The 27,322-nt window shown below is 39.4% G+C and overlaps 1 protein-coding gene across 4 annotated transcripts; it reads right to left on the minus strand.

Annotated features, from left to right (window-relative positions):
- Positions 1-2,337: 2,337 nt before the first annotated feature.
- LOC124139070 lies at positions 2,338-19,886 on the minus strand. 4 transcript variants are annotated; one of them, XM_046506059.2, is made up of 5 exons: positions 19,779-19,886; positions 12,687-12,888; positions 11,032-11,232; positions 7,528-7,602; positions 2,338-4,080 (listed from the first exon to the last, which is right to left on the minus strand). In XM_046506059.2, exons 2-5 carry the CDS (start codon positions 12,871-12,873, stop codon positions 3,875-3,877), a joined length of 669 nt encoding a protein of 222 aa, XP_046362015.2. In that variant the 5' UTR covers positions 12,874-12,888; positions 19,779-19,886; the 3' UTR covers positions 2,338-3,874. The 4 variants fall into 4 exon arrangements, with proteins under 4 accessions (XP_046362015.2, XP_046362012.2, XP_046362011.2 ...); XM_046506056.2 differs by lacking the exon at positions 19,779-19,886 and adding an exon at positions 19,571-19,658; XM_046506055.2 differs by lacking the exon at positions 19,779-19,886 and adding an exon at positions 19,558-19,652.
- Between the last annotated feature and the right edge of the window lie 7,436 nt (positions 19,887-27,322).

The following is a 27,322-nucleotide window of genomic DNA, read 5'->3' on the forward strand; positions in this document are numbered from 1 at the left end:
AACAAATGTGAAACTCATAAACAGTTGATGCATATATGTACACACCCTCCTATTATAAAACAATTAATAAAATACAAACAATGGGGTATATACACACTGTATACATCATAATAAGCAAAGTCTGTAATGTACACAAGAAACTTGGGACTGATACGTAAGTATTTAAGCTTAGTACAGTTGGTTAGTGGGTGTTTATTGGAGCGCTTAATATGCCGTATACAGTATTATAATGAACCTTCCATACTGAAACTTTTTACAAAAAAGCTGTTATTTTCAGCCCTTTCATCCATAAGAAATGGTGAATAATATGTGTAAAATCTTTATAACAAAACCGCATCATTTACCTATCAGTATCGGTTCACAATTGTCCTTCCGTAAAGCTGTGACCTACAAGTTTGTTTTTAATTTATATCAAGCAGTACTTATCTGGATGTGGAATTTAAAAGAATTTTGGTCCAACTACTCCGAATCAATGGCCCATTTCTTTTAGGTAAATCAACTAATACATGATAGAAGGCCTAATGTCAGATAGATGAGGAGCAGGTCATAGACACTTTATGCAGTTCATCGCAGACCAGTGATAATCTGGGATTCGAACACAAGACAAGTGTAAGGGCTCCAACTTTGCAATGGATATTGCAACACCTTAGGCCACTAGGTACCCCACAAGCCACAAATGACTCGCACAAAATCACAAAACTCTCAATCTTATACAAAATCTTTTTCTCACCAATCATTCTAAAACCTAACCACAAAACAAGTGTTGCAAGGTGATATGTACATAGGTTTGGGGGCCAAAAAACATCACACAAAAAAGGCAAATTCATAAAAAGGGATTTTTAAATTATAACCCAAGATGACCTCTAAAGTTGGTATTCAGGCATCGTCAGACAAACAGAACACACCAACATTTCAAACTCCTGGCCTCAATTTATGAAATGTATCCTTCCTCCTGTGATAGTTGTCATAAATAAATCACCTAAAATTCAATAAAAAGAAAGGCAGAGGTCTTGATACGTCATGTATTTGCGTAAAATATGCACAATGATTAACCATAACTCAATAAACTTTGTACTGCTTGCATACAAATATGCATTAAAATATTTTAGATTTTCATCCCATTTCACAACCACATGCTCTGCATCGTCACCCAATAAAAATGCCAAATAAAAACTCAACAACTTTGTCTTTAAAAAATTGGTTCTCCGGCACCACCTGTATCATCATACAGTTCGCTGCATGTTTTGTTTTATTTCCATTTTTTTTTTAAATTAAAAAATCCATAAATATTCCATGCTCAATAGTTGTCAAATACTCTATTCCAGTATTATACTCATCAAGGTTAACATTTATGTAGGGAGGCCCTTTCCCAGGTTGATTGTACACAACTGTTTATTTGGTCACATACTACGTTTGAATGACAACAAAAAAACACACCCAAAAAAGCACACACACCCAAAAAAAAAAAAACAGTCGCCCGTACACACTTACTTTTTTAAAAGCCATTGCCTGAGAACCAATTCTTTTTTTTTAAAGCCTTAACTATGCAACATAGTTGACTGTAACAAGATTTGGTTCTATGTGTATAATTATTCCAGCATTTATTCATTTAAAGGTGCATATTGTGTATAGGATAAAACACGTCCGAGGGTTGTTATGATATTTAAAACCCGCATCCCGAGGGATTTTCCGAGGGAAAGGGTTTTATATATCATAACAACCCGAGGGGAAGTGTTTTATCTTACTTATAAACCGAAAAAAGGAACTTTAAACAACATTTATCAACATTTTTATGTTTCGAACATACTTTCCATGAACATTAGGAAACAGGCGTAAAATATCTGTTGCTCGCGTACGGATCTTGAAAAGGACATTCTAAAAAGCAGTGCGGCTTATCCACGCCTCTCTCACCTAGTGGTACACTCACTGGGCTACAGGTACGAAGGTTGCGAGTTCGATCCTCAGGAATTTAAAGAAAATATTTGTCATTTGATTTTACATTTCATTACAAGTTACAATCTGAACGGAAGATATATTAATAAAATACCCAGGACATTATATTAAATCCCTGGGATATTATATAGCAAATATGACTTGAATATCCTATAAAATCCCAGGGATGTTACAACGTCCCTGTTTATGAGATTTAACCCGACTGGAGAACAATAGGATGACATCACCGGAGGTTTGTAAGAAGAGGATTGTTTCCTGTGACACTGAAATTTGTTCCAGTCAAACAGGAACCTTCACACACATATGTTCTACCTTATGAAACTGTCAAGTGTCTGAAAGAGAGATTTTTTAATGGGGCTATATTAAAAAATGGGACTTGGTTAGATTTATTGTATTTAATTATTGGGGGTGGAGGTGGGTTGGGGTGGTGGGGTGAAGAGAATTTTAAGCATGGAACAAATACTTGCAATATAAATGCTCTATGTTTGAAAATTCCTATTGACATATCCGTTAACATTTAAAAAACAAAAACAAATTCTTTAAAAAAATAATTTTTTAACATATCTGTTACCATGGTAAAAAAAAACAATTCTCATTTTCTGTTAATTCTTAAAGATACTTCACCCTGACAGCCATAGTGTTCACTGGCAACTACTTTTTTGTTTAATTTACTCGACATAAACACAGTTATTTTATTGAAATCTAAAGCAGCCGTACTTCCGAGTTAGGTTGCGTTTTGGGCTCTGCATTCTATCCATTTCTGTCATAATTACATATTTTCACATTTGCCTTCATCATTAATTAACTATCAGGATTTGTTTCATGGTTTCCTTTTTCGTCATATTCTTTTGTTTTCCTTTTAGATTATGTTTATTTGTATTGTGATTGTATGTCTTCGTTTCCCTGCTTTTCATGTTGCACATCAACAACATACAGGAACATGTGGGGCGGTCGGGTAGCCTAGTGGTTAAAGCGTTGGCTCGTCACGCCGAAGACCCGGGTACAATGTGTGAAGCCCGTTTCTGGTGTCCCCGCCAGGATATTGCTGGAATATTGCTAAAAGCGGCGTAAAACCATACTCACTCACTACAGGAACATTGGTCAGAAACAAACCAAAAAATTGTTCTTGTCAACTTTTCACAACAAGATCGGAACATTTTCACTGCAATTTTATATATTTAATCCTGACATCTTTCCGGGTTAGAACAAGATTTGGGCAAAACAAATCCATGCTTACGAGGGACCAACTATTTGATGTTCTTAGGGGAAGCCTGGGAAATTTGTTATAGATAGAACAATTTTTTGGTCAAAACATAATATTTTTATCTGCAGTTCAAAAAAGAGCCAAATGATTTCATCCTTCTTCTTCATCCTTCTTGACTTCCAGCAATTCTAAGAGACAATTTAGTTTTGACAAAGTTGACACAACAAAACAATGGCATCAGCATCTGTACTGAAATATCACTATAAGGCTAAAAAAAATAATAGTCTTGGTTCTCAGGCACCAACCGCATCATCATCAAGTCTGAGCAAGTTTTGTTTTTATTTCCATTTTCAAAAATATACTTAAACACAATGCACAAAAAAAAATGAAAATGGAAACAGAAACAAAATGTGTAATGAACTTTATGATGATGTGGACAGTGCCTGAGAACCAAGACTAGAATTTATTTAGCCTAATAGTGCAAAAAAGAGGTGGTATTCATAAATTGCGTCTACCTAGTTATCCATCATCTTCTAAGAAATGCCTATCAACCAAATTTAGTTTTTTGTAAAAGCTGAGGAAAGATTATTTTACAGTATTTTCTGAAACATATTTTTTTCAAAATTTACCCAGCCACTTCCCCGATCCCTTTACAGGGTACATGGATCTACAGGGCATAGATGTCAACAATTCCCCCCCAACAGACACACACGTTTATCAGTCCGGTAGGTCAGTCTTCAGATACTGGGCAAGATGGTACATGTCTGATCGCTGTACATGATACAACATCTCAGCTACAGTGGGGTTGGTCACCTCGCTCCGCCAGCGCCGGAGGAGCTGGTATATAACTTCCTCCAACCCCCGAGAGCTGTGTTCTTCGTACACTTCGTCCACATCATAGTCCTGTAAGCCGATGAAGCGAACTGGAACATAAAAACAGGGCTATACGGCTGCTGAGACTGTTGGTTACGATCAAAAAGTGTGTTTCAAAACCCAACAACAAAGGCAGGTAACCAATAAATGTTACCGGTACCTGCCCATTTTCAAAGCTACCTGCCCCTATTCAGACAATATAAACATTGAAAAATCACGAAAAAAAATGAGAAAAATTGTGTCTTGATCTTTGAACTAACACAACAATTACTTGAGAATCTATGAGCAGTTCAGGATAAAACTGAACAAGCATGAAATACTCACATCCCCCGCCAATATGACATGTCGGGTGTGTGCAATGCATTAGCTCCTGTGAACTATGTTCACTGGGCCTTTTTGTAAAGAAATATACTACGTTTTTCAAGATCTGCTCCGGAAACGAGGACTACCGCCATTTTCAGTCTAAATCAAAGTCGTTGCCATGGAAACTCGAAAAATAACTTTTAAAAAAAATCCCAAACTATCCAAAGGCACCAGTTCACCACTAGACCTATCAATGTGCAAAATATGGTGAAGAAAATTGGTACGGTTTTCAAGATCTGCTCCGGAAACGAGGACTACCACCATTTTCAGTCTAAATCAAAGTCGTTGCCATGGAAACTCAAAAATAATTTTTTTTTAAATCCCAAACTATCAAAAAGCACCAGTTCACCACTAGATCTATCTATGTGCCAAGTTTGGTGAAGAAATATGGTATGTTTTTCAAGATCTGCTCCGGAAACGAGGACTACCACCATTTTCAGTCTAAATCAAAGTTGTTGCCATGGAAACTCGAAAAATAATTTTTTTTTAAATCCCAAACTATCAAAAGGCACCAGTTCACCACTAGACCTATCTATGTGCCAAGTATGACGAAGAAATATGGTACGGTTTTACACGATCTGCTCCGGAAAAAAGGACTACCGCCATTTTCAGTCTAAATCAAAGTTGTTGCCATGGAAACTCGAAAAATAACTTTTTAAAAAATCCAAAACTATCAAAAGGCACCAGTTCACCACTAGATCTATCATTGTGCCAAGTTTGGTGAAGAAATATGGTACGGTTTTCAAGATCTGCTCCGGAAACGAAATGTGACGGACGGCAGGACGGATGGAAGGACGGCCGGACGGAAGGACGGACGGACGGCACCCATTCCTATATCCCCCTTCCACTTCATGTCGGGGGATAATAAGTGGTCTTAAAATCATCTGCCAGACAGTCGGGCAGGTGGAAAATCTCATTCAGCCCGACAGAAAAGTTACTAGCCACGAGCTGGTGGGCAGGCAGTTATTTTGGACACTGTTTATGATAGCCTATTGTTATTACCGTATTCGACATAATAAGCGCCCCGCTCTAATAAGCGCCCACAGCGAAATTTGTTGATATATTGGCTAGTGAACAATCCAAATAAGCACCCCTTCTGATTGATCAATGTACGCAAGACTTATTTATTCGTGTATAATACACACTCATGTGTTATATGCACCCTTAATTATGGGCAATTAAATTCTGGAAAAATATATCTGTCGTACATAAACATTTCAGTTGTCACTATAAACCACGAAATTTATCTTTCAACTCTGTTTTTTTCACCAACATAATATTCAAGTAAGAACCCCCTATTTCTAATTTTGAGAGCGCCCTGGGAGCTTATTACGTCAAATACGGTAAGTATGTTAACTGCAGATGTTTGTGAGGTAAGGTGAGGTGAGGTAAGGTGAGGTAAGGTGAGGTGAGGTGAGGCAAACATCATGAGAGGGATTAAACATCAAGTTCAAGATTACTGCACTTATATAGCGATTTGCATGCATGCATGCCTGTGTATGTGGTTGCTTAAACTAACACAGACAAAAGCCAATTTTATAGTACTTTCCACTGAGATACCATGCCACAGCTTAACTTGAATACCCCACTCAGACACCTAACACCAAGTCTTTGTTTTAGCCCATTTAGGCCGAGTGCCAGGCAAGGTAAAAAGGACCTATGGTGATAACAATTCCCTCATCATGCCGACCTGTGAAGATGCGGGGTAGAATAGGCCTTCAGCAACCCATGCTTGCTCTCCAGCTTTCAGCCGTACAACACATAGTTATATTATAAGGGTAACGCTATTTTTCAGGGCATTATCATTTGTAGAAGCCTGAGGTTTTCCATTAACTGCCCGACGAAGGAGGGCAGTTGAAAAGACTGAGGGATTCTGCAAATGATAATGCCCTGAAAAAGAGCGTTACCGTTATTATAGCTAAGATGGATGGAATTTGTTATCAAAAGAAAAGAAACAACAACATCGGTTTTGAAACATTTACTGCAATCAACACGACTGTCACTGACCACATTTTATAAATATGGAAACGTCATAGAAGAAACCAGATGACGTCACTATAATACGTGACGTCATTTTCTCTACCCTATGACGTCACATAACAACGGGCTTGATAATGGCCCGTCGTCAAGCAGTATGAGGGCATTATCAAGTTACAGTGGCCCGCTCATTTCTGATAACGTGCGGGCGGTTTAATGATAATTCTATCCATTTTAGCTATAATAGCACATTCATCTATAGTTTGTTGCACCCACCCACCCTGTTATCCTTAATTACAAGTTATTCAAGCTTTGCAGTTGTCAATCTGGTGGAACTCTACTGGAGCATTATGTTTGTATATAATGATGTTGTCATGAATAAAATGTTGCAGATGGGCCGGGGTGCTGGTGGACTGCATTACAAGTTACATTTGGCATCTTGGGATATATCCCAAATTATAAATTATGTAGGATAGGGTTGCCCGCTTTACAGCAGGAACCAATTTATCCATTCTGCTTTACAGCAGATGGCTTAGTGTCCGCTTTACAGCGGATGGTCAGCTTGGCAACAATAGTTGCCCTCGCACAGGGTTTGGCAATGGTACTTGCCTGGCAGCGCTAGCTGCATAGCAACATGGGTTGCTTGGCAACGGTACTTGCAGGGCAGCAGGCGCTGCATTTGTAAGCAACATGGGTTGCTTGGCAACGGTAGTTGCAGGGCAGCGGGCGCTGCATTGGTAAGCAACATGGGTTGCTTGGCAACGGTTGCTGCAGTTAGGGTCGCTTAACAGGGGTTAAGCTCATTGCTGCAGTCCACCAGTACCTCCACATCTGCGACCATTTCATCCAATAGTATCTCTTGTCTTAATTTGAAGTTCCGCTACCATGCATGATAGCGGAGCCTGTCATAATGGAGCCATGTCCTTATATGATAATAAAAATAATAATAATAAGTGTATTTATAATGTGCCAGATTCCATTCACCAAGTGGATGCTCATAGCGCTACACTATCATTACCCCAGTCAATGGATCAGTGACCACTGTGATTTTCATTCTCAGCTCCCTGGGGAGTATACAACCAAAGCTGCCTGTGAGGCGCCAGACATATTTGTCTATCTGCATTAATGTATTTGCATCCGGACAATCTGTGACTTACTGAGGCGTCTCCATCCAAGGCCAACATGGCGGGCAATGTCCAACAGCTCTTCATTACTGATCTCTCTCTCACACCCTGTACAGCAGAACAATATTGGACATTTTACAATAAATTATAGATTTATAATACTTATCCTATCTCACACTGTGCATTTCATCCTTCTAGTCCGATCCTTGTGTGGAAACGACCCTAAAACAAGTTTCCAGCTTCGAAAAACACCTAACCCAAACACATCCCAGCCGTAACCAAGGTTACCAACAATAGCTTATGCAACACATGAGTGCAGCCTGATCAAGTGATGTTCCCAGCTTACTGTGTTTTCTTGAGTATAGTGCGCATCCCCCTCTAGCCGATTCAGTATTTTGGAATTATTTTTTTTAGAATATTGCTGTTGGTTGCTGTTAATAACGGTGAGTTGTGTGATCTTCCGATTGCTTCACACACGATTTCACCGAAATTCATAAAAACAATATTAAAAGGAATTTTGAATAAAATTGATGAAATAAGTTACAAACAGAAGTTCAGATATACAATGAACACTTTTTATAACCAGACACTGTAATTACAAGATTACATCGCGTACTCCAGTACGGATTTGTTGACATGGTATTTCCAGTGTTATGTAATGTCTTTGTGTTGGGGGGAAAAAACATCAAAACTCATTATGATGTGCGGGTCTTCGGCGTGACGAGCAAACTCTTTAACCACAAGGCTCCCCGACCGCCCCCATAGCCCAAGTAACAGCACATGAAGGATTTACATTTAACTCTTCTCTCTCTTCCTGTTCATCACATGGTATCTCACCAACTTTAGGAAGATCAGATATAACCTTATCTTCTGCAATATCATTGCCCATGATAAGTGATATACCTGGCACTGGTAAAGTTGACATGACTCCCACTGTAATAGTGAGTGAGTGAGTGAGTTGGGTTTAACGCCGCTTTTAACAGTATTCCAGTTATATCACGGCGTGTCAGCTTAATGTGGGAGGAAAGCCCGAAGTGATGCAGGTCTCAGATGTTTACCACTTCGGTGAAACCCACGAGCACGGGTATGGTGCTTACAAACCTAGAAACATAATCAGGGCGAACCGGGATTCGAACCCACAACCATAGGTTTCTGGCGTGCCCAGGGGACGCAACTCTGCACAGCGAATCACAGCACCTTAGACGACTGGGCCACCCGTGCCCCCCGATAAGAAAGAGAAGGAGTAAACTGGAGACGTCACATGATCAGGCTGCACACTTGTGTAGCATTAGCTATTGTTGGCGATGGTAACCTTAACCTTGGTTACGGCTGGGTTTTGTTTGGTCAGGTGTTTCTTGAAACTGGAAACTTGTTTCAGGAACGTTTCTACGCAAGGATCAGAGAATAAGAATGAAATGCATAGTATGAGATATAAATTTGAAAACTTGACATTTATACCTGCATCTTAGAACAGGTGTCCCTCTCACTGTATAGAGGACAGTATCACATTCATACCATTGTTATTACAGATCTCCCTCTCACTCTGTAGAGGACAGTATCACATTCATACTATTGTTATTACAGATCTCCCTCTCACTGTGTAGAGGACAGTATCACATTCATACCATTGTTATTACAGATCTCCCTCTCACTGTGTAGAGAACAGTATCACATTCATACCATTGTTATGACAGATCTCCCTCTCACTCTGTAGAGGACAGTATCAGATTTATACCATTGTTATTACAGATCTCCCTCTCACTCTGTAGAGGACAGTATCACATTCATACCATTGTTATTACAGATCTCCCTCTCACTCTGTACAGGACAGTATCACATTCATACCATTGTTATTACAGATCTCCCTCTCACTGTGTAGAGAACAGTATCACATTCATACCATTGTTATTACAGATCTCCCTCTCACTCTGTAGAGGACAGTATCACATTCATACCATTGTTATTACAGATCTCCCTCTCACTCTGTAGAGGACAGTATCACATTCATACCATTGTTATTACAGATCTCCCTCTCACTGTGTAGAGGACAGTATCACATTCATACCATTGTTATTACAGATCTCCCTCTCACTGTGTAGAGGACAGTATCACATTTATACTACCATCTTAGTATTGATCTCTCCATGTATAGAAGGCTAAAAAAAATAATAGTCTTGGTTCTCAGGAACCACCTGCATCATCATAAAGTCTGCTGCACTATTTTCATTTCTATTTTCAAAAAAATATATAAATCCTAATACATAAAACACAATACACAAAATAAATTGAAAATGGAAACAAAAACCAAACGTGCATGGAACATAATGATGTGGGCAGTGCCTGAGAACCAAGATGATTATTGTTTTTAGCCTAAAATCTTCCCAAGGCAAGAGAGTTAACTGATTATTAAAGTCCAGTTTTCACCCTTGCCGAACTAGGTTGGAATTATAGAGTTACATTTTGAATAGACAAATGGAGAACATCGTACTATACGGCGCCCCTGTGTAATAGACCGTCCCTTGTACCAGTGCACATTCGCAATCGGAACCGGAATCAGATATAATTATAAACACGCCTGTGTTTCAACCTGTTCGATACTTGTTTAGTTATTGACATTTCACGCTGATTTTCTCAAGTAAAGTGATCGAACAAATGGAACTCTGTTCTTATTTAACTAATGGGTCCAATCAAAATCGTGCAATGAAATCAAAATCCTGTTCGTAAACTGTGATGCAGATTTTGATCGATTGCAGGATTTGCAAAGCATGTGCACCACCAACTCGTTGTCAACAGATATTTTTCAAATCTCTTCATGTTTTTCATCAAGGTGCTTGTGTGATTTGATGCACTTCATGATGTAACACCCGTTTGATCACAACATAGATAGATCGTCTTAACTGGGTGCCGCCATTTTGTTTGAAGTAAATGCAAGTGATACGAGAGGTGGAATCTGATTGGTCCATAGGAGAAGCATAGAAGCGACATAACTCGTGATAGCCACAGGTGGCGCTACAATCGAGCCCAGGAATTCAAGCCTATTTCGGCAAGGGTGGAAACTGGACATTTAAAGTCAGTTAACTCACTTGCCTCAGGAAGATGGTATAAAAGGGTTCATTGACAATCTAATACAAGATTTATCGTATTCGACGCAATAAGTGCCCTGCTCTAATTAGCGCCCACGGCGATATTTGCTTATATATTGGCTAGTGAACAATCTCATTTATCACCCCTCCCGATTGATCAATGTACGTAAGACTTATTTATTCGCGTATAATATGCACTCATGTGCTTCATGCACCCTTAATTATGGGCAATTACATTCTTGAAAAATATATCTGTCGTATATAAACATTTCAGGCTGTCAGCATAAACCACGAAATTTATCTTTATCTCTGGGTTTTTCTCTCACCCAAATAATATTCTAATGAGAGCCCCCTATTACTAATTTTGAGTGCGCCCTGGGCGCTTATTACGTCGAATACGGTAATTCCTTGAAACAAAACATGGAACACAGGATTAATATTTCAACCATCATACTTCTCAACTCTCTAGTCCGCTCATCTTCGAGAGCGTCCTGGTCGTCTTCATCACTGCTTGAGCTTTCATCATGACGTGACATGTGTGGCATGCCGATGTTCATGACATTGGTGCGACCAATCTGGACATTGTGGCTGTTGGTGATGTTGAAGAAGTTGGCGCTGCCGCCCCGGTGAAAGTACTGCTGTCCATGGTGGGGAACTGCAACATGTCATCAGTTTATTATTTGTTTGTTGTTTAATGCCACACTCAGCGATATCCCAGCTATATGACGGCGGTCTGTAAATAATGGAGTCTGGACCAGACAATTCAGTGATTGACATTATGAGCATCGATCCACGCAATTGGGATGGATGACATGCATCAATCAAGTCATTGAGGCTGACCCCCCGATCCCGTTAGTCGCCTCTTATGACAAGCAAAGTCGCCTTTTACAGCAGAAGACCTATTCTACCCCGGATCTTCACGGGTTCATTAGTTCATTCAGGGTGAAACGATACAGCATGGGCACAATAATGATACGTATCACAATAAATAGATAACGATATGATACATATCGCAATACACATATTTACATCAAATTGCTTGGAAACTTCTTGACTATAAATATTTCAGAGCATGTTCCAAAGGAAAATCTAGCTGAAGGCTCATGTTAGTAGAGAACTTGGAATGCTAATTACAACAAATTTTGCGGTATCTGACTAACAGAATTGCTTAGGGGCATTACATGAGTAGTAAGTGATTGTTTCAGCAAGTGTATCATCTTGTATCGATACAGAAGAAAACGTGAGTGTATCCCATTGTTGCATGAAAACTTACGATGCACCGGTGCACTGTTGTGTCATGTCACCCCTATAGTTACTGTATTTGACGTAATAAGCTCCCAGGGCGCTCTCAAAATTAGAAATAGGGGGCTCTTTTGGGAATATTATTTTGGTGAAAAAAGATAGATAAATTTCGTGGTTTATGCTGACAGCCTGAAGTGTTTATGTACGTCATATATATTTTTCCAGAAGTTAATTGCCCATAATAAAGGGTGCATATAACACAATTAACAGTGCGTATTATAGGCGAATAAATAAGTCTTGTGTACATTGATCAATCGGAAGGGGTGGTAATTGGGATTGTTCACTAGCCAATATATTAGCAATTGATGCCGTGGGCGCTTATTAGAGCCGGGCGCTTATTACGTCGAATATGGTAATGGTCAATGTTTACCCAGAAAATTTATGCTAAAGGGCAGTTTTGAAGCCAAGTGGTAAAGTGTGCGAAGCCCATTTCTGGTGTCCCGAGCGGTGATATTGCTGGAATATTGCTAAAAGCGGCGTAAAACCATACTCAGTCACTCACTCACATGTCATTACCAGCACTTACCCAAGGCACGTAGCCATCTTAATCCTCTGATTGACCAACACAATTTGTAGTTTTTCACCACAGAAAATGTTTAAAAAGGAAAACGAATAGTGGGTGATTTTCCAGGCTCGCTGACTTGGCTGATGCATGTCATTGTATCCTATTAAGAGGATCAATGCTCATAATGTCAATCACTGGATTGTCTGGTCCAGACTCGATTATTTACAGACCGCTGTCACATAGCTGGAATATTGCTGAGTGCGGCATCAAACAAAAAACAAACAAACAGGACATTGACTCACTGTATGGATTGAACTGAGCTGGATGAATTGGTGGCAACCCTTGCTGAACGTTTCTAAACGCCATTCCTCCTTGTGCCTGCAGAGCAGCGGCCCTGGTCATTATAAGGCCATCTGTCTCTGTGTCGTCCGAGGTGGCCGCCTTTAGATCCACGGACTTGTTGGGGTCTGGAGGTTGCTTGGCAGCCATTGTGTATCAGAAAACCTGGAAGTAATAAGATTCAACATAACAGAATAGTAAACTGGATTGACTCTTGAAACAAAAGCTTTTATAAATATACAAGTTTACCTAATGTACAATGGCTTATACCTTGACCGCCTCCGTGGTCTAGTGGTAGAGCATCCTCCCGGAGAGCGGAAGGTCCGGGGTTCGATCCCCGGCCACATCATACCAAAAGACGTTAAAAGATGGTACTTGTTGTTACCCTGTCTGGCCCTCGGCATTGAGGGGCTAAAACAAGGACTAGTCGCCTCGGAGACTGTATACGAAGTTTACCACTTCGGTGAAACCCACGAGGGCGGGTATGGTGCCGACAAACCAAGAAACATAATCGGGGCGAACCGGGGTTCAAACCCACAATCATAGGTTTCTGGCGTGCCCAAGGGACGCAACTCTGCACAACGAATCGCGGTGCCTTAGACAACTGCGCCACCTGTGACATAAAGAAAGGGTGTAGTTTACTGTACTGTAAGATTTGATATTTTACCTTTATAGTTCTTGTCATGAATTGGTACAATGAATACCTAAAGTTCTAGCAGTATCATGAGGTGCACATGTGGTTTTAGTCCTCCGTAAGGTTTTATATGAGCCGGAGGCGAATTTATGCTACGGACATGTTTTAATCTGACATTGTAAAAGAATTAAAACAAATTTAAAATTGATAGAAAACAGCTGTTCGATTGAGTGAGTGAGTTGGGTTTAACGCCGCTTTTAACATTATTCCAGTTATATCACAGCGTGTCAGCTTAATGTGGGAGGAAAGCCCGAAGTGATGCCGGTCTCAGACGTTTACCACTTCGGTGAAACCCACGAGCATGGTATGGTGCTGACAAACCTAGAAACATAATCGGGGCGAACCGGGATTTGAACCCACAATCATAGGTTTCTGGCTTCCCTTGGGATGCAACTCTGCACAGCAAATCGCAGCGCCTTAGACAACTGGGCCACCCGTGCCCCCCTGTTCGATTGAGCTGAGGTTAACTTGTACTATGTCACATGACATTCTTTGACTCGGAAAAAGTGTGCAGCATTTTGCTTCAAAGCTTGGTGTTACCGTCAAAAATAACATCTCTAAAATAATTTCTATTTATTTTTCCAAATTATTAAAGTTTAAAATTTTCTTTTATTTTCATTCCAAATTTAATAGCAGTAAAAAGATAATTATTTTATGTCTGCTTCAGGAATTTAGCCAAGGAAGGTTACTCTGTTTAGGCTGCATGCCATGCATGCTTTTCAGTTCATGCAAGGAGAGAATGAGGATCCATGTGGTCAGAAATAAGAAAAGAAAGAAGTAAAAGTTAGAAAAGAATATGGGTCTACCAAAATGGTATGCTTTCATGCATTTGTATTTCTAATCCATTGTCAATACAATTCTGTAGCAATTTTATTTCCCAAAATGTTGTATTTGTAACTTTTTCTGAAGTAATGATAATGTGTTCAGTTTTCAATCACTAATGTTTACATTCTAGTAAATTTAAAGTTGTATTTTCATCAAGTATTTCCAATTTAAATTACATCATATAACTTAATGTTATACATTCTTTCTGTGCAAATGCTCTTGTAATTATTTTGGTACAATTTAATGTCTTTTGTCAACTTTTGTTGTTTTAGTAATTTTCATACATTATTGTTTTGTTTACATGTTGAACTGCAAACTTGTAATTGTTTATTTTTCCTTTGCAGACAATCTTCCAATTCCAACGCGGATAAGGTTTTGGGTATTTGTTGATAATTGATGATTATGAGATTAGCTGCATGTTATGAACTTTATTTGAAAATAAATACTCAACAACTTTGAGATGAGATGTGTTGTGAACTTTGTTTGAACATTAACTTGTAACAACGTTGAACTGTTTTCTCCATGGGATATGGTGTTTGACATGTGGCACATGAACAATTGAGAATAAGAATGGAGATGGGAATGTGAATGGGACTTTTGATCTTGGATGAATTGAAATTTATTGTGATACCTACACTTTGAAAATGGGATATATTTTCCAATTCAGAAATCAGTATGTAGCTTGTGGTCTATATGGCAGGGTATAAGGGATATATTTTCCCACTCAGAAATCAGTATTTAGCTTGTGGTCTATATGGCAGGATATAAAGGATATATTTTCCAATTCAGAAATCAGTATTTAGCTTGTGGTCTACATGGCGGGGTATAAGGGATATATTTTCCCACTCAGAAATCAGTATGTAGCTTGTGGTCTATATGGCAGGGTATAAGGGATATATTTTCCCACTCAGAAATCAGTATTTAGCTTGTGGTCTATATGGCAGGGTATAAGGGATATATTTTCCCACTCAGAAATCAGTATTTAGCTTGTGGTCTACATGGCAGGATATAAAGGATATATTTTCCAATTCAGAAATCAGTATTTAGCTTGTGGTCTACATGGCGGGGTATAAGGGATATATTTTCCCACTCAGAAATCAGTATGTAGCTTGTGGTCTATATGGCAGGGTATAAGGGATATATTTTCCCACTCAGAAATCAGTATTTAGCTTGTGGTCTATATGGCAGGGTATAAGGGATATATTTTCCCACTCAGAAATCAGTATTTAGCTTGTGGTCTATATGGCAGGGTATAAGGGATATATTTTCCCACTCAGAAATCAGTATCTAGCTTGTGGTCTACATGGCGGGGTATAAGGGATATATTTTCCCGCTCAGAAATCAGTATGTAGCATGTGGTCTATATGGCAGGGTATAAGGGATATATTTTCCCACTCAGAAATCAGTATGTAGCTTGTGGTCTATATGGTGGGGTATAAGGGATATATTTTCCAATTCAGAAATCAGTATTTAGCTTGTGGTCTACATGGCGGGGTATAAGGGATATATTTTCCCACTCAGAAATCAGTATGTAGCTTGTGGTCTATATGGCAGGGTATAAGGGATATATTTTCCCACTCAGAAATCAGTATTTAGCTTGTGGTCTATATGGCAGGGTATAAGGGATATATTTTCCCACTCAGAAATCAGTATTTAGCTTGTGGTCTATATGGCAGGGTATAAGGGATATATTTTCCCACTCAGAAATCAGTATCTAGCTTGTGGTCTACATGGCGGGGTATAAGGGATATATTTTCCCGCTCAGAAATCAGTATGTAGCTTGTGGTCTACATGGCAGAGTATAAGGGATATATTTTCCCACTCAGAAATCAGTATGTAGCATGTGGTCTATATGGCAGGGTATAAGGGATATATTTTCCCACTCAGAAATCAGTATGTAGCTTGTGGTCAACATGGCGGGGTATAAGGGATATATTTTCCCACTCAGAAATCAGTATGTAGCTTGTGGTCTATATGGCGGGGTATAAGGGATATATTTTCCCACTCAGAAATCAGTATGTAGCTTGTGGTCTATATGGCAGGGTATAAGGGATATATTTTCCCACTCAGAAATCAGTATTTAGCTTGTGGTCTATCTGGCGGGGTATAAGGGATATATTTTCCCACTCAGAAATCAGTATGTAGCTTGTGGTCTACATGGCAGGGTATAAGGGATATATTTTCCCACTCAGAAATCAGTATTTAGCTTGTGGTCTATATGGCGGGGTATAAGGGATATATTTTCCCACTCAGAAATCAGTATGTAGCTTGTGGTCTATATGGCGGGGTATAAGGGATATATTTTCCCACTCAGAAATCAGTATTTAGCTTGTGGTCTATATGGCAGGGTATAAGGGATATATTTTCCCACTCAGAAATCAGTATTTAGCTTGTGGTCTATATGGCAGGGTATAAGGGATATATTTTCCCACTCAGAAATCTTTATTTAGCTTGTGGTCTATCTGGCGGGGTATAAGGGATATATTTTCCCACTCAGAAATCAGTATGTAGCTTGTGGTCTATATGGCGGGGTATAAGGGATATATTTTCCCACTCAGAAATCAGTATTTAGCTTGTGGTCTATATGGCAGGGTATAAGGGATATATTTTCCCACTCAGAAATCAGTATTTAGCTTGTGGTCTATATGGCAGGGTATAAGGGATATATTTTCCCACTCAGAAATCAGTATTTAGCTTGTGGTCTATATGGCAGGGTATAAGGGATATATTTTCCCACTCAGAAATCAGTATTTAGCTTGTGGTCTATCTGGCGGGGTATAAGGGATATATTTTCCCACTCAGAAATCAGTATTTAGCTTGTGGTCTATATGGTGGGGCATAAGGGATATATTTTCCCACTCAGAAATCAGTATTTAGCTTGTGGTCTATATGGCAGGGTATAAGGGATATATTTTCCCACTCAGAAATCAGTATTTAGCTTGTGGTCTATCTGGCGGGGTATAAGGGATATATTTTCCCACTCAGAAATCAGTATTTAGCTTGTGGTCTATATGGTGGGGTATAAGGGATATATTTTCCCACTCAGAAATCAGTATGTAGCTTGTGGTCTATATGGCAGGGTATAAGGGATATATTTTCCCACTCAGAAATCAGTATTTAGCTTGTGGTCTATCTGGCGGGGCATAAGGGATATATTTTCCCACTCAGAAATCAGTGTGTAGCTTGTGGTCTATATGGCAGGGTATAAGGGATATATTTTCCCACTCAGAAATCAGTATTTAGCTTGTGGTCTATATGGCGGGGTATAAGGGATATATTTTCCCACTCAGATATCAGTATTTAGCTTGTGGTCTATATGGCGGGGTATAAGGGATATATTTTCCCACTCAGAAGTCAGTATGTAGCTTGTGGTCTATATGGTGGGGTATAAGGGATATATTTTCCCACTCAGAAATCAGTATGTAGCTTGTGGTCTATATGGCAGGGTATAAGGGATATATTTTCCCACTCAGAAATCAGTATGTAGCGTGTGGTCTACATGGCGGGGTATAAGGGATATATTTTCCCACTCAGAAATCAGTATTTAGCTTGTGGTCTATATGGTGGTGTATAAGGGATATATTTTCCCACTCAGAAATCAGTATGTAGCTTGTGGTCTATATGGCGGGGTATAAGGGATATATTTTCCCACTCAGAAATCAGTATTTAGCTTGTGGTCTATATGGCAGGGTATAAGGGATATATTTTCCCACTCAGAAATCAGTATTTAGCTTGTGGTCTATATGGTGGGGTATAAGGGATATATTTTCCCACTCAGAAATCAGTATGTAGCATGTGGTCTACATGGCAGGGTATAAAGGATATATTTTCCCACTCAGAAATAAGTATGTACCATGTGGTCTACATGGCGGGGTATAAGGGATATATTTTCCCGCTCAGAAATCAGTATGTAGCTTGTGGTCTACATGGCGGGGTATACGGGATATATTTTCCCACTCAGAAATCAGTATTTAGCTTGTGGTCTATATGGCGGGGTATAAGGGATATATTTTCCCACTCAGAAATGTAATTTCCTACCAGGCTGGATACAAAGTATTTTATCAAGAACACATGAACCAATCCGATCTCTTCATTCATGTAAAACTGTATTTAGAAAACAACCAGATCCCTTCTACCAGTCTTGACTGTCATTAAAATAACGCAATAAACATACATGAACCCTCACATTTATTGACTCGTATCATTTTTTGGCCATGCTTTCTATATATGTTTTGGTTATAATCTTAATCAGATTTGTTTTTTACACACATCACCATAACATTGGGTCAGTAGAAACAAAATTGACACTGAAATTGGAATAAAATGTATTTTGTAGCACTGACTTTTATTCAGCGGTTAGATTTCATGCCATATGTGTATTTGTATTCAATTTATTTGAACATTGTTAGTTTGGTTTTCTAATTTTATACTAGTTCCTGTCTGCATGTGTTGGCTGTTAGTCAGAAGATTTGTTAACCACCAAACATTGCCTTACATTACAAAATACAGTGATCCCTCGATATACCGCTGTCATCGGGGTCCAAGAAACCGACCCCGCGTTACCGTAACAACTTCTATACATAGCATTTACACTGCACAGTTGTTATGGTGAGTGATCATCCACTGTAATTATGATGCTCAAAACAATGTGTGAAGTCTATTTCTGGTGTCCCCGCTGTGATAACATTGCTGGAATATTGCTCAAAAATAGCACAAAACCATACCCACTCACTCACTAACTAAAGTCAGAGACCATGGTATATTCCAGCACTGAACCTATTATACCGATTGGTATATGGTCTCTGCAAAAGCTTAATGTTTCATTAATTGATCACAACTGATAACATAACCAATCACTGGATTGTTTTGTCCTGACTTGTTTATTTACAGACTGCAATCATATAGCTGGAATATTGATGAGAGCAGTGTAAACATCAATAACATTGTAATGGAATTTACACACCGTATTACAAAGCTTACAAACTTAAACAATGTTTTCATATTTATCACATTGTTTGCATCAATCGCCATGGTATAATTCTATATAACATGATACCTTATTGTATAAAGTAAACAACACTTACCTATTTCAACAGACGTGGTTAAAATGTTAAAGTATTTCAACTTAATGACTTTGTTAATCCAGTTGAAGCAACTGATAAAAACGAAAGTACGATTATTTCCGTCAAACAATAACTAAATCACATTAAACCATACAAGACACTGTTGACTGAGAGATCACGAAGAATCCAAACGCTTTGCCTCAGACAGCTATGTCTGCAAATGTGAATTTTCAAAACGTCACATCATCTTACTCTGGGAAAATACCTTCCACAAAATTTCCAAGAGGCCAAGTCACAATTTCCCAATCGCCCCCTCTATCGGGTAACCCACAAACTTACTACTTCCGTGTTTGCAACGCGAATTCAAATGAAGTAAGACTTTCATAAAGTGAATAAAACGACAATATATGAATAAACACAAGTGACATTTAAAAAAAAAACGGGATAAAATTAACACTTTTCTTAGCTATTACCGAAAATGGTTCCCCTTTGAATTTGGTCGCCAGGTACTGACGTGCTCGCGCAGTCCCGTGGGGAACCACCGGTTTTCCGTTGATGTTATAGTTTGTTTTAATATGTTTGACACGCCCAACAGCCGTGAGATTATTCCTCTATTTCAGGGATACTGGTGTGTGATATTAACTATTCTAGAATGCTTTTTAATGAGCACATTATTTATAACCTAACGTATATTTCCTATCATCACAGACAAGACTGTTCTTCGTCAATAAGCCACTGCTTGATCGCAATCCTAAATTTTGAATAAAGCATTAGCAAATAAAGGGAGGTAATACTAATAAACATCCGGGGGGATTCCCCAGAATTTAGTCATAAGACTCGGGCTTTTTAGAACTAGAAGATGAGGACACTGACTATTTCGAAATACATACACTGACAAATTGCAGGTAGATTCACAAATTAAATGGAACGTAAGAACCAACAGTTTTAGCATATCTCTAACACCCTTTCAACAATAAACACACAAGTAGCAATGGTATAACAATTTTGTTTGGCGTCTTGAAAATTTAAATATTTATCATATAATGATTATTTCCAATACTTCCTATTTCTACTGTCAAATTTGATGGAGTTTCGAGTGCATGGTTATTGAATAATTTCTAATTAGTGAAAAACGTTTGTTGTTTAACGCAGCACTCAGCAATATTGACTGCCTTCTGTAAATAATTGAGTCTCGACCAGACAATCCAGTGGTTAACTTCGTGAGTGAAAAATAGTAAATACTGTAAAATGTGCCCGTTAATGTATTCACCAAGATTAGCTTTTCTCAAATGTAGTCTTTTTTTTTTTTAAATCTTTAACATTTTGGGGGCATTTATGAAGATATGAATTTAAAAACTGGAGTGCACATGTAAATCCTCGTAAATCTTATAAATAAGTTCAACAATGATAAGTTGAAGGATTTAATCATTTATACAAACAGTACAGACAGCAATACAAAAGTAGTGACATCATTCAAATGCAACACACGCCCCGCCCACTCAATTATAAGCCAATCAGAAAACAGTAATCACTCGTAGGAATGGCCTATTATTCTTAGATTTGAGAAAACCTAAATGAAAACAAATGGCTTGGTTAGCCAATAACCTCAAAAATTAATAAATCAAAATTAATTAGTCCCTACAATACAAATAAATACAATGAAACAGGACTCTTTTAAGCCAAGACATCCATGTTCATCCAATGTAAATTTTTGTTTGGTGTCTTATCTGCAAAGCACTTAATTCACTTTAATTCACTTTCTTTCATGAAGAGAAAGCATGCATGCGAGCACGCGCGCACGCACGAACGCACGCCCACACACACGACCAAGCACAGACACACACAGAGGTTAGAATAGGTCTTCTGTTGTTGAGGCGACTATGCTTGTCGTAAGAGGCAACTAACAGGATCGGGTGGTCGCAGACTTGGTTAATGCATGTCATTGTATCCCAATTGTGTAGATCTAGGCTCATGATGTCAGTCACTGTGTTATCTGGTCCAGACTCAATTATTTACAGACTGCATCATAAAGTTGGAATATGTTATTTTATCAGTGTCAGGGACAAATGTGAAAGTATATTCAAGTATAATGCTTGTGTTGTCACGTCTCATTCGTCACCACTCGCCCCTTTCCGTAACCTGCAAGAAGACGGCTTGTCCCGGAATAACACGAGTTGGTCACGAATGGTCACGTCTTGGAATGTTGGAGGGGAGACAACTCTTCATCACATGGAGGCCATCAGTGCTCCAAGGGCAGTACAAGTATGTGTGTACCTCGTCAAGGTCAAGACATCTATGTTCATCCAATGTACATGATCCGTTTATTTGACAAATACCTTGTCTGTCTGACAGTCCCTGAAACGTTATTTTCCCTACCACCCAGCCCTTACTGTAATGCGATAGCTCCGAATTCAGCAAGTCTAGATTTTTCACAGGTACTGAGTCTCCTTTTCAATTTAAATGTAGTTACTAAGCGTCTAATAAATACTCTGTGCCCCTTTTGACAATAATAATAGGCGTCCAATGAAATTACCCTCATGAGCGCAATGAGCGCATGTGCCAATCCAGAAATACTAAGACTGTTTAGTGGCCTTTAGTACGGTGGCCCATACCCGCCACTGGTGAGATCATTTTTCACTGTATGCCTCTATATTTTATCTGGCGGCCAGATACTTCCACTGGTGAGATTGGTGGCTCGTCAAGCAGGTGATACCTACTTTTAGAATCAAAGCTTAATGTTACGGATACAATCTCCAACCTGTCGATTGCCAGGGCACTGATCTGGGAGTAATTCTGGTCGCACGTGGTTAGCCAATTTGAAACGAAAAGTATCTGGCAAACAGTGAAAAATGATCTCACCAGTGGACGTTGGTTGGTTGATTGGTTTGTTGTTGCCGCCGCACTCAGCAATATTCCAGCTGCATGACGGCGGTCTGTAAATAATCAAATCTGGACAAGACAATCCAGTGATTAATATCATGAGCATCGATCCACGCAGTTGGGATCGATGACATGCATCAACCAAGTCAGCAAGCATGACCACCCGATCCCGTTAGTCGCCTTTTACGACAAGCATAGGTTGCTGAAGACCTATTCTACCCCGGATCTTCACGGGTCCCAGTGGACGTATCTGGCCGCCAGATAAAATATAGAGGCATCCAGTGAAAAATGATCTCACCAGTGGCGGGTATGGGCCACTGTAATTTAGAAGTTGGGATATGTAGCTGATGATAATATATGTTGATAATCAACAGCTTTATGCACGTATTTATCTAGCCTGCTCAGAGGCATCTTCCCGAGGCAAGAGGCAAGTGAGTTAACTGACTATGAAAGTCCAGTTTTCACCCTTGTCGAACTAGGCTGGTATTATGGAGTTACATATTGGCTGGACTAACGAGTCTATGCATAGTCCAATCAAAATCGCGCACCGAAATCGAAATCCGGTTCGTAAACTGTCAAGCAGATTTCGGTCGATTGCATTATTCGCAAAGCATGTGCACCGCTAACTCGTTTTCAACAGATATTTTCTAAATCTTTTCATGTTTTTAATCAAGGTGCTCACATGATTTGATGCATTTCGCGATGTAAGACTCGTTTTATCACAATATAGATCTTGATTATCGATCAGATTGTCTTGACTGGGCGCCGCCGTTTTGTTTGAAACACATGCAAGTGATACGAGATGTGGAATCTGATTGGTCCATATAGGAGAGGCATAGACAGGACATAACTCGTAATAGCCACTGGTGGCGCTCCGATCGAGCCCAGGAATTCCAGCCCAGTGGAAACTGGACTTTTATAGCCAGTTAGCGCTCTTGCCTCGGGAAGATGGCTCAGAGGCTCATATTTCACCCAAAGTCAGCAGCAAATGTCATTAAAAATTCCTATATCGGAATTAAAAATTTCACAATTCATGTTGATACATGTATAAGTGCCAGGTAAAAGAAAGTATAGACAAAAAACTGGTTTTGAACAAATAATTACAAACGTTATAAAAATGTTACAAGGCTGAAGACCCGTGAAGATCCTGGGTAGAATTGTTCATCAGCAACCCATGCTTGCAGTAAAAGGTGACTATGCTTGTCGTTAGAGGTGAATAACAGGGTTGGGTGGTCAGGCTTGCTGACTTGGTTGATGCATGTCATCGATCCAAATAGCATGGATCGATGCTCATGATATCACTCACTGGATTGTCTGGTCCAGACTCGATTATTTACAGACCGCCGTCATATTGCCGAGTGCAGCGTTAAACAACAAACAAACAAACAAAACAAAAACTAGGTTGAAAATAATAACCGAAACACTGCATAAGTAGGGTCCAAAACAGCTGTGACACCCTTTCAAAAACATCACATTTGAATAACCATTTCTTGTTTTATTTTTAACCACCATCAAACATGTGTATACTTTCTTTTGCCCAGCAGTTCATATAAGTAATAACTGATGTTATGGATATGTAGAGGTAACCTGTACTTCACTGATTACAGGACCAATAGGTGAGGTGAAATGGGGTTTAACGTCGCGTCCAAGATTATTGCACTTATATAGCGACGTGCATGTGTGTGCTTGCTTGTACTAGTCCGGACTGATGCCGACTTATAGTGCTAGCTCACTGAGATACCATGCCGCAGTTTACCATGAATACCCCACTCAGACACAGTATACTGACTCCGAGCCGACCAGTCCTTCTTTTAGCCCCTTAATGCCGAGCGCCAGATAGGGTATCAACAAGTACCAGCTTTTAACGTCTTTTGGTATGACGCGGACGGGGATCAAACCCCGGACCTTCCGCTCTCCGGGCGGACGCTTTACCACTAGACCACGGAGGCGGTCAACAGGACCAATAAATAGGAAGTGGTTTTAATGCATAGTTTTATGTTATTGCATTGAATACAATCTCACAATATAATGTTCAAATACTTCTGAATTTAGAGGATAAGAGCTTTTAAAAAATCCCAATTTGGTTTAGAATCCTAGATATATCCTTGTTATTGCAATTGTAGCATATTGTAATGGCGATGTTGATAATTCCTTCCTTGTATTAGAGATATGGCGAGATGGTGATGTCACTTTTGACTTAAGCTGGGGTGTGAGTGTGTACAGGGCTCTTATGAAAATAGAAAATGGAGATAAGCTACACTGGATATTTGAGGATGAGGTCAAATACGGATATCGTGAGAGCAGTAGACTAGTATCTCAACTCTCCATATAGTTTATTCCCCCAGATTTATCACGTACATAGTCGAGTCAGAGTTCACACACTTTAAACTATGCTAATTTCAGAGCTGAGGCAATGTAGTCTTGACTTGAGTTGGATTCATTTTATAATTCATTTTATAATTCAATTTCTTGTCTGGAACACAGACTTATATTAGCAGGTGCCCACACGGATCAAGCTTAAGCATTGTTGATTCAGTTCTTTCAAATAACGGGGCGGTCGGGTAGCCTAGTGGTTAAAGCGTTCGCTCGTCACGCCAAAGACCCGGGTTCGATTCCTGACATGGGTACAATGTGTTGAGCCCATTTCTGGTGTCCCCCGCCGTGATATTGCTGAAATATTGCTAAAAGCGGCGTAAAACCATACTCACTAACTCACTTTCAAACAACACTTTGCTATTCGACAACTCATCTAATCTATGATGGCAGAAATTTAGAGGGCCTGTCTTCTGCTGTAGTTTTTATGATGGAAACAAGTTGGCCTCCGACTCAGTTGAGTGTGTGTTATGTTTCCTGAGCAAAACTCACAATCTGTTCAAAATTTGAAGCTAGGTGACATGGTTGACTTCATGATCGTATCCCAATTGCGTGGATCAATGCCCATGATGTCAATCACTAGATTGTCTTGTCCGGACTAGATTACAGTGTGTAATTACAGATCGCCGTCACATAGCTTGAATATTGCAGAGTATGGCATTCCATGATTTCTCCTGATTGGGTAGGATACGAAGATCTTATTTTTATTTTGTTTTTATATATTTCTACATATTCATAAAATTACACAAGTAAATCTGGATTCTAATGTACTGTGATCTGTTTTGGCCATGCCCACTGCTGCTCGTGGTATGGAGAAATGTAGATAGCTATAGGTTCCCCTGCAAAATTCTATGTATCTTAGCAATGAAAGCAAACACCATTCATATATTTGCAGAAATACTTTTTATTCATATCATTATTTTCAATTCTATACACAGACTTAGAGTGAAGGTAATATCATGCTAGGTTACTATGGTTACGTTCTATCCGGCTAGCCATGTGGCAGGTCACGGGACCAAGGCCTTGCAAAAACATGGCAGTATTTCAGTGATACATATTTCACTGACACCATGTGACTAGGATGGAGAACTATAGAGCTATTTTTAATTCTATTAAATGATGCACAGATCTGCCAACCCCAAATTCCATAAATGTTATATTCAGATTTTAACAGCCTCATTTCTTCCCATTGAAATTGTCACAAATTTCAACAACTCGAAAAATTCAAAGATTGTTATTGTGAGAAATGCATTCCCCTAACTCTGTGGTTCTTTAAAGAGTGAGTGAGTGTTAGGTACTGACCATTCAATATTCTGGAGGGAGCCTGGATTGGGTGTTTGAAACAAAATATTTTGGCCTCACGTTTTACAAAAAAATACTGTATTTACTCCAATAAATGCCAGAGTCTCTAATAGATGCCGGCCTCCATGTATCACCAGGTTCGAAGCAGCGTACAACGCATTATGCCTCGGTTCTCTAATAAGCGCTGGGTATGTTAGATTAAAATTCCTTCTCCCTGGAATAAATAAAAGCTTAAAAACGAAAGCACCCCATTTTAGGACTTCAGGCTGCCGTTGTACAAAACAACCTGAGCACTACGACTATCGTAAGTCTATTTTAAGGTATGGGAGTTACGATCACCTTAGGGCTAAGATCGCTTTGTACAACGGCACGCAGGTCAATAGCACCAAATGGCAAGAGTTGAAGGCGACAGCCTAAATTCTGTTTCAAGAACATAAAATTATATTCAATTTGTTAGTGACTCATGCCTATGCAAAACCAAAGTTGAAATATTAAGCCCCAGGGCCCACTTGCACAAAGCGATCTTAGCGCTAAGACTATCATAAGCCTATGTTAAAGTATGGAAGTTACAATCATCTTAGCGCTAAGATCGCTTTGTGCAAGTGGGTACAGGTCTTAAATTGCCCGGGCCTCCATTACCCATCAGACTTGGAAGCGTGTTCAAAGAATAGGCATCAGCGTGCTTATTGGAGGAAATACGTGAATTGTCCACTGGATATGGTAATTTTCATACAGCAGAAACACAGAAGATAAAAACACCTGACATCACATCAACAATATGATACATAATACTAAGGCTGGGACGGGTCACTCGGGTACTTGGGTCGGGTGGGTCCTCACTAAGGATCCGGGAGCCGCTTTTAGCAATATTCCAGCAATATCACGGCGGGGGACACCAGAAATGGGCATCACACATTGTACCCATGTCGGGAATCGAACCCGGGTCTTCGGCGTGACGAGCGAACGCTTTAACCAGTAGGCTACCCGACCGCCCCCTGGTCGTGTTTGAAGAAGACGGTGTGAGACTAAATAATAACCCTCTCTTTACCAGTGTCTATCCAAATTTAGTCCTTGTTGCTAATTTTTCCATGCATTAGCATGTTTGTATGAATTGAGGAAGAAATTATATTTTTGTATTTTAGTTGCAAGTTCGTAAAAATACAAAAACAGGGAAAATTGGCAGATGATTTTATGGTTTTCCCAATCTGTTATTTTTAAGGTTGACAGATCCATAAATAAACAAAGCATAAAATGTGTGACCTAACAACTGTGCAAGGTCCTAGTGACAGTCCCTGCAGCGTGTGAGTGAGTTGGGTTTAACGCTGCTTTTAACAGTATTCCAGTTACGTCACAGTATGTCAGCTTAATGTGGGAGAAAAGCCCAAAGTAATGCAGGCCTTAGACGTTTACCACTTCGGTGAAACCCACGACCATGGATATGGTGCTAACAAACCTTGAAACA

This window comes from Haliotis rufescens, unplaced genomic scaffold (genome assembly GCF_023055435.1).
Source record: "Haliotis rufescens isolate VD_foot unplaced genomic scaffold, xgHalRufe1.0.p SCAF_13, whole genome shotgun sequence".
In the NCBI taxonomy this organism is placed as follows: domain Eukaryota; kingdom Metazoa; phylum Mollusca; class Gastropoda; order Lepetellida; family Haliotidae; genus Haliotis; species Haliotis rufescens.

Bases quoted from the DNA above. Each gene is read 5' to 3' on its own strand.
- LOC124139070 (XM_046506059.2), bottom strand. From the start codon at position 12,873: ATGGCTGCCAAGCAACCTCCAGACCCCAACAAGTCCGTGGATCTAAAG. The intron at 7,603-11,031 runs GTATGATGGTTG...TCTGCTGTACAG, and splicing joins GCGGACTAGAGAGTTGAGAA to GGTGTGAGAGAGAGATCAGT. The intron at 4,081-7,527 runs GTAAGTCACAGA...TTTATGTTCCAG, and splicing joins CCTTGGATGGAGACGCCTCA to TTCGCTTCATCGGCTTACAG.